Here is a 20,803-nt window from a genome sequence, read left to right as displayed (position 1 = left end):
AAACAGTATCTTAAAGGACACATTTTTATGCTATACTTGACAATGTACTTAGTAAGAAGATCCCTCTGGTTAATCCACAGGGAACAATGATAGGGATACAAATTTAATGTAATGTTTGCGCAACATCTTCAACATGCCTTAAAAACAATAGGATTCTCTCTTTACTATTTTTTTTCTTTTAAATCTAAACTAAGACTCCTGTGAGAGGAGTTTACAGGCCTACTCATACCCACAGAACAGTTACAGAGAGTTGCAAAGGTTTCCCTCCATCTCCCCCAGTCACAGACTTCCCAACTGCACAGAAGGAACAAGTGCTAGGGCTGAGAGCTTAGTTCAGACCCAGCCTGGCTTAATCTTCGCCATCTCTGCTAAGTTGCAGTTCTGTGCTGAAATAAGACAGTGGTTTGTAACTCAAACTTCATTCTGCAGAAACCAGACTGTGGTCAGAAACAGCCACCAACCACTTTCAGTGGCTACAATTTAATCAATAATCATTAGAATACATAGATTTTCATCTCTAACATCAAATCTCTTGATCCATTCAAAGATAGTAACATAGGAGATGAAATAGCTATTTTTATTGACATGTTTTTCCTATAATGCAATCAGAAGTCCTTCAGAATTATTTGGGAATTAATGTTGCCAGCTAATGAAAAATTCTGCTGTACAGACAACAGGAATCCAGAAGGGAAATAAACCAAATAAAATACAACTACACATGAAAACTGGATTGAAAGAACAGTGGATATGATACAAATGTACAACAAAATAGACAAATCAAGTAAATACTTATACTGTGTTACTAGCATCAAACCTCTAAAAATGCTGCTCATGACACTTACACTTCAATATCTGCTGAACAAATACTACCTGGTATTTTAGAAGACTGACGTAAAGGCCAGTTGAAAGAATGCATGCTTGGAAAGGAAAGACCTGCTTGATGTATTTTCCAGAAGTTTGCATCTTTTCTCCCTTTGCTTTTGTTTATAGGTGGCAAAAGTCTTTGATCTGGAATGCTTTGCATAGATTGCACAGGAGAGTTTGGGAAATTGGTGTGCCCAAAGGATTTTGTCCTTACATCTTTTACTTTACATTTTTTCCCTAGTTGCCTCTTAAGAAGCTCTGGTGCCTTACAAAGAACATTTTTTTCTTTTTCAATTTTGAAATTTTGTTTGCCATAATCTAGAGGTACCATTGACTCTTTTTGCTTTCGGCAGCTGGTTGAAGAATTCTTAGCTGTCTCTTGAGGTATCCTTGATCCTATAAAGTTAACATTCATGATGGGAGTAGCCTTCTGGCTTGATCTTTTAATACCAACTCCTTCTATTAAAAGATCTGTAACATTAAATGGAGGCAGATCCAAAGGAGCCTTGAGAGAAACAGAGACAGGTATCACTAACAGATTCAAAATATTTAGTGATAAAGACCCTACAGTCTTATATACTAATTCTAAATGCATAACATAGAATATGGCAAAACCTACAAATTTAAGACCTTAAGTGTACAATAAACACAAATTAACAGGCAAAAACAGTGAAGTATCAGCCTTTGTGGTCAACTATTGGTAAGTATTCCTTCCAAACCCTCTGGGAATATTTGCCTGTCTGTTGCATTTTTCTTACAGCTAGCAGGTAAGTTTTCAGCAAGTGATTATCATCTTTGCTATCAGTCTGACAGTGTGTCCAGCACAATGTGACTTAGATCTTTTGTTTGACTTCCCAAGCACAACTGTAATGCAAAAAATAAAAGCAACTCATGTCTACAACAAGTAGAAAAAATATGAGAAAAAATATGTATGGAAATTTTAAGAAAACCAAAAAGGCAAATTCTATTTTGCTCATTTGATATAGGATGATATATCGAATATTGATAGGATACAGTGGGTACAGTGATTCCATCTATTTATTGCAACCTTCACTGGAGGGAGTACCCACTATAGATCAGAACTTCAGTCCTAAGTTCACACACAGCTGAATGCTTTATAGACAAGAGTCCAGTGAAACCATCAAGCCCCTCCCAGGACTGATGCAAACATAGTATGCAATTATGCCATCTGATTTCCTCCAAATAAAGGCAGATTATTCCTGCACTACACTGATTCCTGATCTATATATAGTATATTCAGTTTTACAAACTGAATACAACTAAATTCCACATTTAAGTAAATTATATGAATGCAGATATAAAACACATACTAAAAATGAAATAAAACTAATAACATCTTCAGTAAGATTCAAAAGCACAGAACATTTTATTTCTTCTGTTCTAACAATGATTTTGGGCCAAACTACAGGCTACAGAGTTCCCAAATGGCTGACCTCTGTGAAGTCATTGTCTTTAGACTTGTTTAACAGTGGAAGAAAGAATATTTAAATTTTGCACAAAGTCATAGGAGTATTCTGTTACACATACAATTGATTTAAGTGTTCCATTTTAAAGTGAATCTACTAGATCAATAAAACATTACTTAGACTTCAAAACAACTTCCAGGATAGATTCTCCTTGAACCGAATGTAACGCTATATCCTCCATACCTCTTTCCAGAGAAGTTCAAATTTTCCTGTATCCTTGTTTTTGCCAGTTTTTTTACTACTGAGAACAACCTTGATTGTATCTTCTTGTACCTGGGTACATAGTTCTGCTGTGACTGGGGTTGAAGGAAACATCGTTGGGCTAGTGTTGATTTCAATCAGCCATGGTTTAAAGTCCTGCCCAAGAATAAAATCTGCCCCATATAACTCAAAACTGTTCTTCCTGGGTTCAACACTCTCTTGAGCCATCTTCATTGTGTAGATGATGGCTTTTTTCATTGATGGGCATATAAGCCTTTGCCACACAGTGCCATGACCTTTCTTTTCTAAGTACTCTTGAAATTTAGTGCTGGACCACATATTGCAACATGGCAACAGAGTATTCCTATTTGAGGCATTTTTGTAATGTTTCTGGATAGAGATATTGCAGAGATGAACTGAGCTGTAAAGAAAGCAGATACAAAGCTATTGCCCAGTTGCAAACAGTGCAAAACTTGAAAAATGCAGATTAAGGAGAAATGCAGAACTGATCACAAGGGAAGCAAAATTGTCTTTCTACTAAAAGCCACAGAATTTAGACAGTAAGCCCATTTTCAGGTTCTTTCATTTCCTCACATTTGAAATAAAGAATAACTTTTTATTTAAACTGCCAGAGTGAAGAGAACTGGATTCACTTCCTGGGTCTTGGATAAGGAACTGGGGTACAGAAAATTTACACAGTGAATTAAGTCTGGCTATGCTTTCATCCTCACCAGAGTGTTATCAAGATACCCACTAAAGGTTGTAAAAAATTCCTGCTTGTTGAGCAATGACAGATAATCAGTGGAAAACACTAACTGTGGACACACATTAGTGATATGCCTCATTAGGCACCACATATGAGACAGAGTGTTAGCAAAATACCAATTTATAGAATAATGCAAAATTTCAAATAGAAATCATACAGAATTTTCCCACACTGTAGCAGCATCCATCCCTATCCTTAGTATTTGACTTTAAAAGTGTCATATATTCAAGAGTGAATCACAGAACACTATAATTTTTTTAAGGTCACAGCATTCTAAAATGCTACTAAACTAAACTTCCTGTATTACTCAAAACAGATTAAAGATTCTTAATGTGACATGTTATAAAACACAACCTCAGACTGAGCTAACAATACATAGCATATCAGCACACTCTGTGTTGAAATGCAACTTCAGAAACTCTATAACAGGTAAAATATTACAGTACCTGAAAATAACCATAATGCTGTATCTGATATACTGCAGACGTTTCAGTCTAATCTTGCTCATTCATTTTTGCGCACATAAATTTTGCTTATCCTCCCTTAGTTACCTGTCCAGATCATCTAAGGAGAAATGTTGTGTAGAAAACCTCAGGTAGCTCTCTTTATAAAACCATATGATTAGAGGATTCCAGTCGGTAACAAGAAACCATTGTCTGATGTCAAACTTGGTGTCATAAATTAACAATGGTGTCTCAATGTATTTCTGAGCAACCCATTCATTTTCCTTTACTGAACATCTCTTTGTCACCTCTGTTAGCCTCAGGATATCATTCAGTCTATCTTTGCATACAATATCTGAAAGAGAAAAAAATTGAATGTAAGCTTACGAGCACTAGTGTACTGACAGCTGATGAATGAAAGGGTAGGAATATACATGTAAAAATTTCCATTAATTTTACTCACATGCAATATACTGTACAATTATACTTGCACAGTAGAATAATATTAGGGATTATCAGAAAAAGATGACTCACAGGAGAACTGGACGCAACAGCCCTGTCTGCTTACATGAATTAGGTGAAATAATAAATACAAAATGAAAACAAATTGTTTACATTATTTGAAGTCAACTTTTGACTTTTATCCTTAAACATTTAAGCACCTTCTGGTTCTCAAGCACACAGTTGGCTCCATACTCACACACTGAAGTGAATGAGAACTGACATGTTTTCAGTTCAGCATACACACAGTATTTTGCTGGATAAAAGTATTCCCCCAGTATGGGAAGCTCCTCTACCTCTTAAGTGCACTAGCACACTTCAACCAAAAAAAGTCAGAGTTTTATAATGACAAGTCCATTTCACTCACCATCTCAAGAGTAAGAGAACTAGCTTCTGCTCAAAACTAAAGAAAATAAATTCTCATGATCCTTGAACAAACATGTAAAAATTTTACTTTAAATGTGAAATAAAAGATAATGGCAATTTATTAAGTTAAGAATTTATCAAGTTTTCTCCTCCAAAATATAGACTTCTCACATCTTTAAGCATAAGGTACTAAACGGGTTCTAATTATGGAAAAGGAGAAGATTCTAAGTAAAAAGAATTATACATAGACTATTTGAAAAAGTGTAGATTTTTACAAAGGTGCAAATATTGCTTTGCCAACATTCTCCAGAAGTTGATTCTGTAATCAGCTAATGAACTTCTCCACTGAAAGATGAAGAAGTTATTACCTCTGCCACGAGATTTTGCTCCTGGTTTAATAATCCATATGTTGAGATTACCATCAATGGCTTGCTGTGGATTTGCTGACATGATTTTGGATAGAATAGTTTGACACTGGCTAACATAACTATATGCATTGCAAATGACAGCACCCTCACTGCAAACAGAACAGTATAAGATATTAGTTTACACATCACTGTGCTAAAAGAAGCAATTTATAAGGACTTAGTCATATTTAATTTTTTCCTAACACCATAAAAAGATACTTCTTGTATTGCAAATAAATAAAATCACATAAAATGAAACAAGCATAGAAGAACAAAGATTTAGGGGGGTTTCTACCTTTATGCCTTCCTCATTCCAAAAGGACTAGAAAAGTAATCATGTGAAAGTTGGGAGTGTTGCGAGGGAGGTTTAATTTTAAGAAGCAAGCCCTCACTCACACATTTCAGATAGTATTATGGTCACATGACAAACATACTGCCATTCTTGCTATATAGTATCTTTCTCAAATACAAACTTAAGATTAATTTCAAAGGCAATTTCAAAGTGTCTAGGAATTGGAAAATTTACTTTTAGTGCTATCATGAAACCAAGGATTAATAAATATAACAGTGTCAGTCTTCTTTCCAAATAATAAAACTCCTGACTACAGATAACTGGCTTATGAAAATTTGCAATAAGGATAACATATGAAGTAGGAACAGAGTCAGGGTAGCTACAGTAAAGAGAAAGGGAATCATTCCTTACATCAGACATAGCAGACCAGAAACTAATATTAACACCTAGGGAAAAAACAAACAAGCATACTAGTTATTCTCCTTATTGACAGCACCAATCCTTATGCTTTGTGCAGGCCCAGGCTAAGAGGCAAATGAATTAGTGCATATTCTAGTGGATTTATTTTGTCTGCAATGGAGTACAGCATTCAAGTTTGTCCTAAGGCTATGGTCTAAACCCACATCTATTATACTGCTGATGAGTAGCCATAAGGCTATTCAATATTTTGGGCCTCTTCCTCAGTTTTCCCAAAGAACTTCAGTGACAACTGCATTGTACAAACCAACACTTCTGTGAAAAAAAAACCAAACTGCTAAATCAAAAAAAATTCCAGCAGCAGAGATAAAATACAGGTATCACAACTGCAATCCATCTGAAAGAATTCCATACTACTAAAATAAACTCTATAGTTTGCCCTTCCCACTGTGCATTATGTATATGCTTATTAGTTTCACAAAAGGAAATACATTTCATCTAATGGGGTTAGATTTTCAGCTTACATTGTTTTGCAAGTTTCTTCAAGATGAATGAAGCTCTGAATGGTCATAATAATTTCTTTTTAGTTAAAATGAACAATAGAGTTACTTTTCTGACTAGCCAGTTTCAACATTTAGGATCAGACCGTGATACATCACAGAGTACTTTACAGTAGCACAGGGCTATTTGCCATGTAAAGTCCTATTCATTGTTGTAATCTAACTTTTAGCCAGGACTTGAATTTAAAGTAGTTAACTGCAGCAGTGAAAACTTACTGAACAAGAGAACAGTAATGATCAAGTAGTTCATTCCATTTCTCTTCACTGAGTATGGCAGAACAGTCAGCTATTCTGTCAATGTCTTTATGTTGCAAATGCTCAAGGTAGGTCTCGCACACAAGACAAGCCATGTCTACTAGTTTTCCAGGAAGCTGTTTGACCTTCATTTCATTATAACATTCAGAACCTTAAAAAAGCAACGAAAAAAAGAAAAAAACCAGGGGGTGTTAATGGTATCTCCTGACACTTTGTATAAGCACAGATATAATTACAATAGGAAATCTTCCAGAGCTTAAGAACTTATTAACTGTAAAAACTTACCGTATATCTGATGGCTATCTTCACACTAAGGAGAGGTTTGGATTTTGATTGAGGAATACATTCTTTGCTTAGGTTGGGATATTTTCTTTTTTAAAAGAGGAATCAAGTTAAAAAAAAATTCTTATATTGGTGTTCATAACATCATGCAGTGAAAGTCACAAGGAGACTTCCATATATAAAATAGAATCAACACCAAATTTGAGATAAACTTGCCACTTCCTTAGAATACACTCATGCTCCTGTCCTTCAGCCAGAAAATGACATCTGGCATATGGCAATATTTCTCCATTCTTCAAACACTGGGTGTCTTAAGGCATGTACTGGGGTTTATTAACACCATGAAAATACATTTTGTAAATATGGAAGAATCCACTCAGCACCTCCTGGCTCAGTGAAGCATGATTAGATGCACAATAAATTCTCTGTGCAAATATCTAGCCCCTCTGGTGTAAGACAATATTCACATCTGGCAAGTCTTTCCCAACCATCCACTGAAAGACAGGATTCCAGTGGCTGGCACCATAAAAACACTGACACAAATTTGCCCAGTACCCAGGCAATCCAATAGTCAGGAGTTCAATATGTGCCGACTGTGGCATGACTGGGGTTTTACCTGTCTTTCTCATAGTTTTCTTCTGACAAATATCTCTTTAGAATTCCATGCCTCAGCCTGCCCTTACTTGGGCCAACATCCCTCTCTCTTGAGCATATTTTGTTTTATGTCTGCAGTTCCCCACAGTCCTCCTCTCTATCATTAACCTGCCATCAAGGAGTAACTCATGCCGGCATCCATTCAGCCTATCATGACTATCTTCTCAACTCCCACTTCCGCAGCAGATTTGAAAAATCCTTGAATGGTATGATTATATCCTGGTTATATCCAAAATATAAACCTTCATCTCACAGTATCCAGGCATTTGTAATTGGATCATTTGCTTTTTGGGAAATCCCACGGCATACATCAACATCATGGACAGCTGATTAAGTTCGCAAATACCAAGCTTCTGTGCTTATCCAGCTCTGAAAAACCCAGCCATCATCCCTGATCTAACTACACTGGAGTTGACAGCAAGAATTTCTGCTGCTGTCAAGGGAAGCAAGTGTAATCCCCATACATTTTTTTAAGACTTCTTTGCTTAGTTAGAAGCCATTTTTATATATAAGATTTCAAGAAGATTAAACACACACAAAAGGGATGCGATAGAACATCATTAGCTGGTAAGGGCTGTGAAAATGCAACGACATTATGTGACATAGCACCACATGCTATACCAGTATGTGCCAACAGTAGGTAAAAGGTAGATTGTTCCTTTAACACCTTCGTTTTCCCCCCATCAATAAATCACACTGTGGATTGCAACAGAATGGAATAGAAGCACTAGAGTAAGCATATTCAACTTGCCTTGCATTTTTAAAATGTGATTTGAGTTACACTAAGAATTCGGGACCCTCAGTAGGCTTTTCTAATACTTCTTATTTATAATAATTATAAGTGATGGAGAAAATGTGATCCCTCTGCTACAACTACAAGGGGTTGTGACAGTAATAAATTTCAAATTCCAACCATCTTAGTTATGTTAGCCAAAAAAAAAAAAATTGTCCCTTAAAAATGTACACCCTACAAACTATTCTTTGGCCACTTTTAAAAATAAAACACAATATAATGATGCTCAAGAAATACCTTTATCTGGGTTCCTTTTTTCTTCAGCCTTTTGTGCTATTCTACTGCCGGCATTCAGACCAACAACCCACTTTAGTATACTAGAGGCTGCTGTGTTCCGGAAGTCCTCTAAAATAAATCACATTATTTTAAGTTCTATTTCACTAAATCTAATAAATCCATTAATAATTCTAAAGGAAGTTCACTGCCTATTTGCCCTCTGGAAATGAAACACTGGTAAATCTCATAATCTCTTGACCTACCCTCAACCAATATAGAAAAAATAATTATTTTGGACAGGGGACTGGCAGAACTTGACTGTTCTGTTGAACTCTGTCCAGCCTCCTTAGTTTGAAGCACTTATCTGAACTATATCAAGCTCTAAAATTAAAACCATGCAAAGTTCCTTTTCCTCATACCACTAACCATTCATTCATTGAAATACAATTAAAAAGACAATGCTATTCATGTGCCACTTAAAAAACCTTAACATTCACAAAAAAGTTCTATATATGTAGGCTTACATATTTGGGAGACAGTAAATCTGTGCCCATGCTTTTTGAATTGTTGCATAATCTCTCTGTTTTTATGCTTAACTACAATCCTCCTAATTAAAGGACTCTGGGGAAAGGCAGTGAAACAACCTATTATTCTGCATGGCAGTGAAAAAAGGGAGGAATTTTTTGTATAAAGATTATAGGCTGTATACACCTCTAAGACCATCCTATTGCAGCCATTTTCCACTTCACCACCAGTGAAAATCTAGCAACAATATGTTTCCCCAGTATAGCAAAGCCTTTTAGCAGTGCAAAATCAGCACTGGCGTCTCTGGCCAAAGCTTTAAAAAACACCAGGTGCTTTACTGATCCAGATGGCTGATTGATGGAGCACATGAGGTCAGACAAGCCTAAGGCAAGAGTATGTATTTTATAAGATAGGCTGCCAGTGGAACACATGCCTTATAACTTTTCTGGGTACTGTTTATTCCTAGTCAAGTAACCAGGTCTACCATGGCACAAAATAGGAGTAAGATAAGACTACTTTAAATTAGCTCCTCAATTATTAAACTAAAATACCTTTTTTCCCTTCAATGCCAATTATTTACTGTGCTTGAAATATCTGGCATGCTACCAACACTTTTCACTGGCAAGGAGTCTCTCTTATCTTGAAAATTTAAAAAGAAAGCCATATGCTCTAAAGACAGGCCTAATTTCAGCTTTAGTACAAATTAGCAGCATAACACTTTTAGAAAAGTAAGAAGAAAAAAAAGATGTCTCCACTTTTCAAGTAAAAGATAGGTTATGATTACGATCCACTAATTGATCTATCTCAAAGGCTCTGTAAAAATTACAACAGGCGTAGAATTTGTGCACTAAAAGCTCACTTTCAAAAGGTAGAAAATTTCATTCTCTTCTCTCATGCAATAGGAAGAAAGGAATGTGTCTTTAAAGCCAATCTTCTCTCCCATACCATGGTCATAGGCAAGCTCAGGAAGTGTGGGATAGATGAGCAGACAGTGAGGTGGATTGAGAACTGGCTGAATGGCAGAGCTCAGAGGGCTGTGATCAGTGGTGCAAAGTCTAGGTGGAGGCCTGTAGCTAGCGGTGTCCCCCAGGGGTCAATACTGGGTCCAGCATTGTTCAACTTATTCATCATTAGCCTGGATGAAGGGACAGAGTGCACCCTCAGCAAGTTTGCTGATGATACAAAACTGGGAGGAGTGGCTGATACACCAGAGGGCTGTGCTGCCATTCAGAGGGACCTTGACAGGCTGCAGAGATGAGCAGAGAGGAACCTCCTGAAGTTCAACAAAGGCAAGTGCAGGGTCCTGCACCTGGGGAGGAATAACCCCAGGCACCAGTACAGGCTGGGGGCTGACCTGCTGGAAAGCAGCTCTGCGGAGAAGGACCTGGGAGTGCTGGTGGACAACAAGTTGATCACGAGGCAGCAATGTGCCCTTGTGGCCAAGAAGGCCAATGGTATCCTGGGGTGCATTAGGAAGAGCATCGCCAGCAAGCCAAGGGAGGTGATCCTCCCCCTCTACTCAGCCTTGGTGAGGCTGCATCTGGAGTACTGTGTCCAGTTCTGGGCTCCCCAGTACGAGACATGGAGCTACTGGAGAGAGTCCAGCGGAGGGCTGCTAAGATGATTAAAGGACTAGAACATCTCTCATATGAGGAAAGGCTGAGAGAGCTGGGACTGTTCAGTCTGGAAAAGAGAAGTCTAAGGGGGGATCTTATCAATGTGTATAAGTATCTGAAGGGAGGGTGTCAAGAGGATGGGGCCAGACTCTTCTCAGTGGTGCCCAGTGATAGGATAAGAGGCAACAGGTACAAACTGAAGCACAGGAGGTTCTGTCTGAACGTGAGGAAAAACTTTTTCACTGTGAGGGTGACTGAGCACTGAAATAGGTTGCCCAGAGAGGTTGTGGAGTCTCCTTCCTTGGAGATATTCAAAAGCCATCTGGACACGATCCCGGGCAACATGCTCTAGGTGACACTGCCTGAGCAGGGGGGTTGGACTAGATGCTCTCCAGAGGTCCCTTCCAACCTCAACCTTTCTGTGATTCTTGTGATTCTGTAAAACTTTAGTTATGCAAATTATGCATAAATGCTAGAATTAGATAGCTGAATGACTAATCAATCTACTTCACCTTTCTGAAAGACTCTGGAGATAAATTAGGTATTTTAAAGATAAATATTTTTGTACTCTCCAGTTGCATGGTAAGAGTGGTATTTTGGATTTCACCAGCATACTTAAAACAATAGATACTGCTTTTACATATTCTCATGTTGAAGCTCTTGCAGGAGTGAGGATACACACACAGTGAAACAGCAGAATTTTGCTGAGTACATTTGATGTTGCAAGGTGCTGAGTGTTCTGGACCTAGTTTAACATAATATTTTAGCACTTGTTTTAATGGTAAGCATATGACTTAAATGATGCCGTTGATGTTTAATACAGTATGTGTTAAGTCATTTTACTAATTATAGGCAAGTGTCCAGTACTTTCTTGGATTAAATTGTAAGTATATTAAAATACCCGTGGTTGAACACTGAAATGACGAGAAGTGACTTACCTATAAAATCTTGCTTTTCATCTTCCATGCAAATACCATAACAACAGGGAAAGAAGGTATGAGGATTTGCTTGAGCATACCATGGTAAATTTCTCAAATTTAAACAGAGTCCAATCTTAAAAAAAAAAATAGTAATATTTTATATACACACACGTTACATCTATACACATATATTCAATTATACACATTTGCTCTGACTTCACCATAACACCATAGTACTCCTGGGTGAAAAAGAATATACAAAATTGTTTGACACTCACCAAAACTAAAATGGGCATTTCTGTAAAGCATGCAGTTCCACTAAAAGGATCCTGCTTGGTGCTCTGATGATACAATTGTAATCATACAGATTAGCCAATTCAAACCTCTTGCTGCTGCAAAAAAAAAGAGGTGGTCCTCCTACCCCTCTTTCCTTCAATCTCAGTCCTGCTTATCAGGCTACCTGCCAATCTAATTCAGTATGCTGATCTCTCAGAAAACTAATCCAACACAATAAAGTGAATAACTTTGGGTCAGCTAGTAGTTTAGCTCAGAGGAAGGTCAACAGGTACAAGAGCCTTCAGGAAAAGACAGGAACACATAGCTGGAAGCAAATCAATTTGATTAACCCAAGAGGAAAAAAATGGCAGAGAGAAGGGGAGGAGGATGGGTAGGTAGAACAGAGCTTTAAAGATTAGTCCAGCAGTTAATTCAGGTCAAATCATCTCATGAAACAGTTTATATAGAGAGCTCTGTATAGAGCCTATCTCCTTAGACTCCCTCCATAGTCAATGGAAGAAGATAAGATCTGAAGTTCTCTGAAAGTCCTGTTCTCCCATTTCACCATCTAGAGACAGAGCCTAATTTCCAGATTTGGCTACTGAGATGAAAGTAACCCAATAAGTTTGACAATACAACCAAAAGCCATACTGCAGCACTGAGGCAAGCTGCAGAGTTGGGAGGTCTATGGAGGGACCTCCTGCCACCTAACCACCACTTATACAGTGAGGGATAATCCGTTCAAGCACTTTTGCTGGTTGCAAATATAGCAGTTTGGCTGAAGGTTGACATACTTTCTCAAGAAACCAGATTCTAAGCCAAGAAATGATTTAAAACAAAAAAACTAACCCCTGGAATTCCATTTACTATAGCTGCTCTCTTCCACTTGTCCTTATTTCTCTGCTGCTGTAACATAAATAGTTCTTGAGGTATTAAAATTGCAAATTAGTTAACCACCTACATGATTTTCTTATCTGAGGCAAACAATAGAGCCAACTTTGAATTCTGAAGCTAAATAAATCCAAGTAAGCTACCTGAAGCCTCACCAAATGTTTTAACATACTTTGCTTTGTGTAAGTGGGAATCTAGTTTAGGCACGTTTGGGATAACTCTGTAATATTTACATTCATGTTCAAATACAAAATGGTAACATAAGCATTTGAAAAAACATCTGTGCCTTTGACAGATGATTACACCTATAAATAAGAATAAGCTTTTAACTAACTTCCTTTCAATCTCTCCCCTCTTTCCGAAGATTAATTATGACAAGGTCATGAGCTAAGCAAAACATACAGTTTCACATGGACCTTATTTGTAATTATATCTGTATGGGCTCCATACCAATAAAAAGATCTGATTACAGACTGGGGCCCTGCATACTAAAGCTAAATAAATAAATATTTATTTTAGGAATTGCAAAAGTCTAGTACTCCTTTACAATAGCCACTAATTATAGAGAAAAATAAAATCAACCTCGTTGATGGCAAGGCTGAGTATGATCCCATATTCATGGAAACCCTAACATTAATTTCTTTCCTCACTTACTGGTGACCGAGTTTGCAAAGAAACTGGATCCTTGCATATGCCTCTATGAAACCCAGAAGTACAGGTAATTGCCATCTGCAACTTGGGGCCATATGACTTCAGGAAGCAACTTACTTTAGTTGTAAAGGAGCCAGTTTTTGCAAAATGATTCAGCCTTTGGTCACAATGCAAGTCATGGCAATTAATAGCATCCTTTCTCACAGTCCAGAACAAAGAGGAATCTTCATTTCTCACCATCCTAGACTGGTATAAAAAGACAATTTGTATTATGTTCATATAGACTTAAGTCCTTGGAAATTGCTAACAATATATCGATATTAGACTCCAAAGAGTTATATACTATTTCTTTACAACGCCACAGAAATTCACGCTGCTGCAATTGCTTAGTCAGAAGAACGTGTATTTCAATGGACCATTTGACTGTCTTTGTAACGTACCTTAAGAACTCAGGTATATGGGTGACTCACTCCAGACTGCAGAGTAGCCAATGCTGGCAGCAGACATGCTCACCTTGCCAGATGTAGTATGTTCACAGATTACTCACGTATCAGTACACACTTATAAGGACAGTCCAAACTTAGTCTACATACAAATCCCACCTGCCTTTGAGCCATACAACATTAGAGTACTGTCTAAAAGATGATCCCAAAGCCAACTCGTCAAGTCATCATCATCCTCATAATACTCTCACAAAGGCAGACACTGAAAGTGGTAATCAGCTGGGCCAAGTGCAGGCCAAACACACCTGAAGGACTCAAACCATCTCTCCTCCCTACTCCCCACAGGCCCTGAAGCTCATCCAAAACCTCCACGTGAGCAGCAGTTTAGATTTACATATTGTGACTATAAAGCAAGCCCAGGCACATTTTTGAAATACAATATAGCCTATTGTATTGTCTATATATTCTTTGTATTGTCAAAGGAACCCTTTCAGTTCTGCCTGATCTCCAGGCACAACAAGTCTTCACTTCTAGAAGATGTGCAAAGAACTTCTGTCTCCCATTGTGGACAACAGGGAGACCGACACTGGCTTCTGCAAGTATATAATAAGACAAAGCATGAGCCACAAGTGTTGCTTTGGGTGGTACACAACATAAGCTAACTGCTTAACTGATGCAAATTAGGCACACATTTGACCATCAAATATTAACTCTGATATACAATCTGATATGTACTGATTCAACAGAGGCTCCATGCCCTTATTAATACAATTTTTATATGCGACTGCTGGACTGCAAAATTACATGTTATACTTATAGAGAGAAAATTCTTTCCCATATAAATATAAAGTTACTGGCATCTCTTTCTGCTAGCCTCAGGGCAAATACTTGTGTCATGTTCTGTGTCACGTTTCTGATTCTCAGCAAAATTTGACCCATTGTGACTGTATAGCAGAAAAAATAACTTTTACAACAAGGAGAAAATTAAATAAACAGTTATCATGACAAATTTTACAAGTAATTTAAAAATACTCTTCAAAATAGAAAACCAATAGACAGGTATATTATCTTACCATTAAATTATGAATGTCATCTGAATTGTTGATGCAAATCACTTCTTCCTGCAAGGTAATTTTCTTTCCTTAACAAAAAAGTCCACAGGATTAAGAAACAGACAAGAGATTGACAGTTCCTAAAGCATTTTATAACAGCAGCTACGTGCCCCAGGGCTAGTTCAAAATATCTCAGAGCACAGACAAAACTGAGTTTTGCCGCCCTCAGTACAAAGAACCGGGCTGCGTTTGCCGTAGGAGGAGATGGAATGGTGCAAAAGCCATGGGCAGACTGGTTCGTCACTGCTCCAGCTGCCAGGGGGTAGAGAAAATAACCACTATTTTGGGACCACTATTTGGAACTACCATCACCTGCAAGCAAGAGCCCCAGACACATTAAATCTTTTCAAGAGGGCAAGTATGGCATTATGTGGCTCTGGAAGAGCACACATGTGCCTACTTTGCCTATGATTGGAACTAGCACTATTTTGCTGTGAAGCAAGTATTTCATATTTTATTTTCCTTATGAGTCTTTCTCCTCACATCAAAATACAAGAAGTTACATTGAAGGAAAAGCCTGAGTTCTTTAACTTTTGAGGCTCAAGTTGCAAAGTTCTACTTTGAAGTCAGAGTGGGGATAAAATATTTTACATACATATAGTCCTCAATCTCTCCTGGTTTTCCTAAGGAAGAGTATGAGGATGAATTTCTTTGCACAGAACAAAGAATTCATAGTTTTCTCTAAGGGGAGGCAGATGTTAAAAGCATATTCACAGATCTTCCTAGACGCCTTTCCAAACAGTTGAAGACACATCCTATTTCTAGTCCATCACACCAAACCGTCAAAGTTTAGCTTCCCAGAAGTTACCATGGGATGGGGATGAAGGGCTAAACCACTTTGTCTCTCTTCTGCTCCTTATGTCATTTGTACCTTCTGTTCTCCAAACAGGACCATTTGGAAATTCTCATCAGCCCTCAAAATTAATTCCTTTAAATCAGGGAGGAAATGCCAAAATAAGAAAGCTATAGTTAATCATTTCATGCTGCTCACTGCTATGAGAACTACCAATACTGAGAACAGAACACTTTCCATACAAATATATTTTCTCATCTACATCAGAGATGTTGTTGAGGTACCTTACCATTCTTCCCAGCATCTTCATGACAGCTACAAGACTGGTCAACTTTACCATCCTGCAAGCTGCTTCTATGAGGAAGCCTTTTCTCCACCCAACCTTTTTTCCTTAAACTTTTGCAAACTGGGTACGATCCACAGATGGTAAAGATTTTCTTTTCCTAAAAATATCAAAGAAGTGATAAACATGAGTGTTCAAAAAATTATGATTTTTTTTTGCATGGAAACATCTATATCAGAGTTAAATCCAAATCGTAATTAACTTCAGAGTCAACAGACTTTGAAATTGCAAGCATATTTTGAAAACGAGTGAGAAAAGGTTACAGATTTATTTGTGATATATCAATAAGACCTACAGCTGAACAGACACACAAAAAAACACCTTCCCTATTCTGATGGCTGTCCTGCTCATTATCCTCTGATAATCAGCATCAATTTCTTCCCCCAAAAAACTGTTGGATAATGCAATGGAATACAAGCTAGTCTGTTGCACCCATTTAAAGCTGGGCTATAAATACACACAGCTAGATATAAATACAATACAGATATAAATCTTAATAATGTCAACCACTACCTTTTTAAGGTGTCCAATTCATACAGTGGTCTTCATTTATTCTCTAATGAACATTTGTTCAGGCAAAAACCACCACCATAACTCAATGTTTTTGGCAGTTACTGTAACTAGAGCCCACGGAAGAAGTGTTTTTCAGTTGAACACAGAATGACCATGGATGCATAATCTTGGGGCAAATGTTTCTAACAGCAACAGGATCTTCTCTCAAGTTAAAAAAAAAAAAACACACGTAGTTTTCCAAACTTTCTAGTAGACAACCTATACCTTTGAGAACTTAAAGCTCAGAGAAACAGGAGATATTAGCAAGTACATACTTTTACGCAATTAAAAGTAAATCAACTACCAAACATTATGTACCTTGATTGCCTTTTTAACTAGAATTCTTGCCAACTTATATTTGTCTCATTTTGGAGTGGAGAGTAGTTCTTGCATATTTGTGGGGGTTATCCCTACAGAAGAAACAAAAAGCAATCACAATCTAAGAAACAATTTAAAAAGCTGCATAGGAAAGTTTTCTCTTATTTCAGTGCAGAGACTATATCTATTTATTTGGTTTTACTATTTAAATTAATTATGATGTACTGAAAGGCTTAGGGAGTTGAAATTTTTCAGATTTGATGCAAAATATTTTTGCCTGGACTTTGAATCTGCTGACTGTTAGGTAGGGAAGATAAACCTTGTGATCAAACAGTTTCATAAGATCTGACTGTGTTTAGATTAAAGTGTCTCAAAATCTGACAAATGATTATATTTCTTGAGTTCAGATATATATACTGATTTTGTTATCATCAATTATTCCCACAAATACATAATGTTACAACATTAAGGACATTAGAATGTAAAAGAAGCAACACTGAAAAAATACAACACAGTAACCTGAGTTTATTATGGGCTCACATAAACCTATTTAGTTTCCTAGTGAAAATGAAGTGAAACGAAAATTAGATGATCTGGAAAGAGAAGGCCATTTAAAGGCAAGTTCTTTGGAGCCAGTTTCCCCAATATGAACTTCAATGCATATCATTTATCTTGTTTTCACCAGCTCACAGTTATTAGTGCAACACAATTAAATACAATTTAAACAGTAACCCCTTCTTCAGTGCAAGCAATTGTAATGAGTGACAATAAACATATCCTATTGCATCTGTGGAGAACAATGATACATCCAGTTGTAGGAAAAGCTATTAGCTCTCTATCTCACTGCACGCTAAAAATAATTCTCCTGTGCTGCTTATACTGAAAATACATTGCCAAAATCCTATTGGATTATTTACCATAATATCTACTTCATTCTAGTGATCCTCAGGCTTTCAGTTTTGGGGGGTGTAGGGGGGGGAACAGGAGGATTTTTTGTTTTTAACTTCAGAATTCTCTTTTCTCAGTGAAAACCCCATGAGTAAGATTATGGCTCACCTTTGAAGTCCTAATACACCATTATTAGGACCGACCAGAATTTATAGTGAGAAATTAGATACTCTGTGATTAGATACTAGATCTATAGATTAGATTATGAATAGATATTGAAGTATTAGGTATTGATACACCCCAAAAAAATGGAGGTTAATGCGGAAGAGATGCTTCAGGTGAGGAAACCAGCAGCTTCTAGAACAGAAAATAGTCCTTCACCATCTGGAAGGGCTGAAATGAAAACTCTTGCCCAGCTATCAAGATTTCAGCTGAGGTCAGCAGGATAGGATTTCAGATTTTAGACTGTATTAACACCAGGACCAAATAAGAAATAAGCTGAGTTACAGAAAAAAAGAAAGCTGCCTGTCATCATGTTCTCCTTTGTCTCCAAATCTAGGAAAAGTTCTTCCTTGAAAAGGCTGGACCAGCAGATGATAGTGCTGAGGGCATATGGGAAAGACTGCCAGAGTGGCAACTATTAATTGTAGGCAACCGCTCTGTAGGCCTGAAAAACAGGAAGTCTAATTCTGCAGCTGAAGAGATAAAAGGCTGAAATGTCACCATTAAGCAGCTATACAATAAAGTAACAAGCATGGTGTTCACAATGCTTTAAAAGACTATCCAACACCTGAAATCTGCAAAAGAGTTAAAAAAGAAAAACCTAAAAATTTTGCAAAAGATAGGTAAGCATGAAAGCTTTCAAGTCTAGCACTTAAAGATACAAATCATAAATATAATAATATAATATAATGCAGATAATTCAAATCTGAGTGCAAGCACAACATATAATTAGTTAAAAATGGGAGATGAACAAGCAAAAAGACACAGAACTAAGAAGGGATGAAATACATTTAATAGAAGGCTCGGGTTTGCATTCTTTGGACAGCTGGAAGTCATTGTGTCTGCACAGGCAACAAGGTACCAGCCAGAAAGAAGGAATTTGGGTGATAAATCCCACCAAATTGAATCTATAATTAAAAGTAACCAAGGACAGGGTTTGAAAATATTGTAAGGAGCAACAATGCTGGCTTAAGATACTACCAAATCTGCTGTCCTGTGCTGTAGCATCTCATCCTCTCAGTTGAACTGAGGGTGTGGAGCCACATCGTAATCTCAATAAGGAAACCAATGCAGTTTTAAAAAAACTTCTTCAGAACAAAGGTTTTATTTGGGGCTGGGTGGGGGCAGAGGGAATATCTGTTTTTCTAAGGCAGATAAGTTTGAAACATCAGAGATATGCTGCTGGAGCTCCAGCTGTAACAGCAGACAGTATGGGGTAGGTCAAAGTTTTTATGCTATCTTTTTTCTCCCCAATTCAGTCTTGAACTTCAGTGCTTATATAATACAGATAAAATCATTCTGATTTTATGTAACCTTTTATATAAATCAGATGTTGGAAAGAACATAAAAATAAGTACAAAGACTCCAAGATCCTGAACCATATTGAATTAAATGAGAGTCTTTCCATAGACTTCAATGGGGCTGGGTAAATAAGCAGCAGCAGAACATAAATAATTTAAACCAGGGTTGCTGGCTAAGAGGACAGATCTTGAGAACAGAGCCTGAGTGAGTCAAGGCCTTGGTCTAGAAAAACAAATGCCAGAGCAGTTGATATTAATCTTGGATAATTAATATTGGTTAAATGGCAAGCTCAGGAACAAGCAAGAACAAGTTATGATCCCTGCACGGTCAATAGGGGCCAACAGGAAAGAAGGGCTACACATTACCACAGACAATATACAAAACAGTATGGAGACCGGGGGGGGGGGCATCTCCCCTCTGCTGGCATTTCTGAAAACAACCACTGTTGGGGCGATCTCTCACAATTTACCCCTGCAGAAGACACATTGGCCTGTTGCAGGTGCTGGAAAGCAGACCTTGGTGAGCTGGCAATAGAGAACCATAGCTCCAAATTCCCAGAACGGGAATGGATTTGGATGCCCCAAGTCTGATAGTTTAGAGCACAAAACCAAGCAATACCAGCCAATCCTCCTGTGAACACACTGTTTAACACTCTTGTTTTCCCTTTCCAGAGCATACAGGTGGTAAGAACTCCTACAAACTCTGGATGTCAGGATACCTGCCTCCACAGTTCACAATAAGCACAGCAGAGAACATGGCCTGTTTAAACCTAACATTCTGTGCTGTTTGAGGAAACAGCTACTTTCAGATCTCTCTCTAACAGGTGTTTCTTAAGTTCAATTAAGAAAATGTACGTATCAGTTTTGTCTTTTTTCTTCTAAAACTGTTTATCTTCACATGATTATAACCTGTTCACTAAAGAGGATATAACTTTTGTAAGAATCAACACTGACCTGTAAATAGAGAGTTTAAATATGAAATAAACTTTGAAAAAATACTCTTGGAAAAGCTCCAATAATCATTAAATAGGGATATTTCATACCGGAAGACCTCTGCTGTCTTGAAAAAGGAAGCATGAACAGCAATTTTTGGTAAAATTTCAGTGTCATAACTTGAAATTAACAAAACCGATTAGAAATTAATTGGCCAGCACAAACTGTTTTCATCTTCACTTCTTTCTTCATCGCTTAAAGCTAGCAGGCATGGTTTTCCTTCCACATGAATCGTATTCATCATGATACGTTTAGCTCTATCATTGCTACTTCACTCTTTGGTTGTTTTCCCTATAAATTTAGAGGCAGAAAAAGAGTTTATTGTAAAATATCTCATATTAGCATTAAACAAATAACACCAGCTTAGGGGGGAAAAGGATCCAAAATTCACCTTTGGAAGATATTTTGCCTAATCATTTATCATTCATTTTATGAATAATAGCAACACTTTCTTC

At 37.3% G+C, this 20,803-nt stretch overlaps 1 protein-coding gene across 1 annotated transcript; it reads right to left on the bottom strand.

Moving 5' to 3' along the window:
- Positions 1–838: 838 nt before the first annotated feature.
- On the bottom strand, positions 839–20,592 carry TTLL8 (tubulin tyrosine ligase like 8). The gene is given in 12 exon segments (XM_026081497.1): positions 839–1,369; positions 2,535–2,973; positions 3,870–4,116; positions 4,997–5,145; positions 6,521–6,710; positions 8,526–8,633; positions 11,584–11,698; positions 13,501–13,629; positions 14,900–14,967; positions 16,021–16,174; positions 16,945–17,036; positions 20,514–20,592. Coding segments are annotated over 12 exon segments (2,301 nt in total).
- Positions 20,593–20,803: the final 211 nt, after the last annotated feature.

Source organism: Apteryx rowi, unplaced genomic scaffold (assembly GCF_003343035.1).
Source record: "Apteryx rowi isolate R43461 unplaced genomic scaffold, aptRow1 scaffold_550, whole genome shotgun sequence".
Lineage (NCBI taxonomy): Eukaryota > Metazoa > Chordata > Aves > Apterygiformes > Apterygidae > Apteryx > Apteryx rowi.
This window is presented reverse-complemented; position numbering and strand designations above follow the sequence as displayed.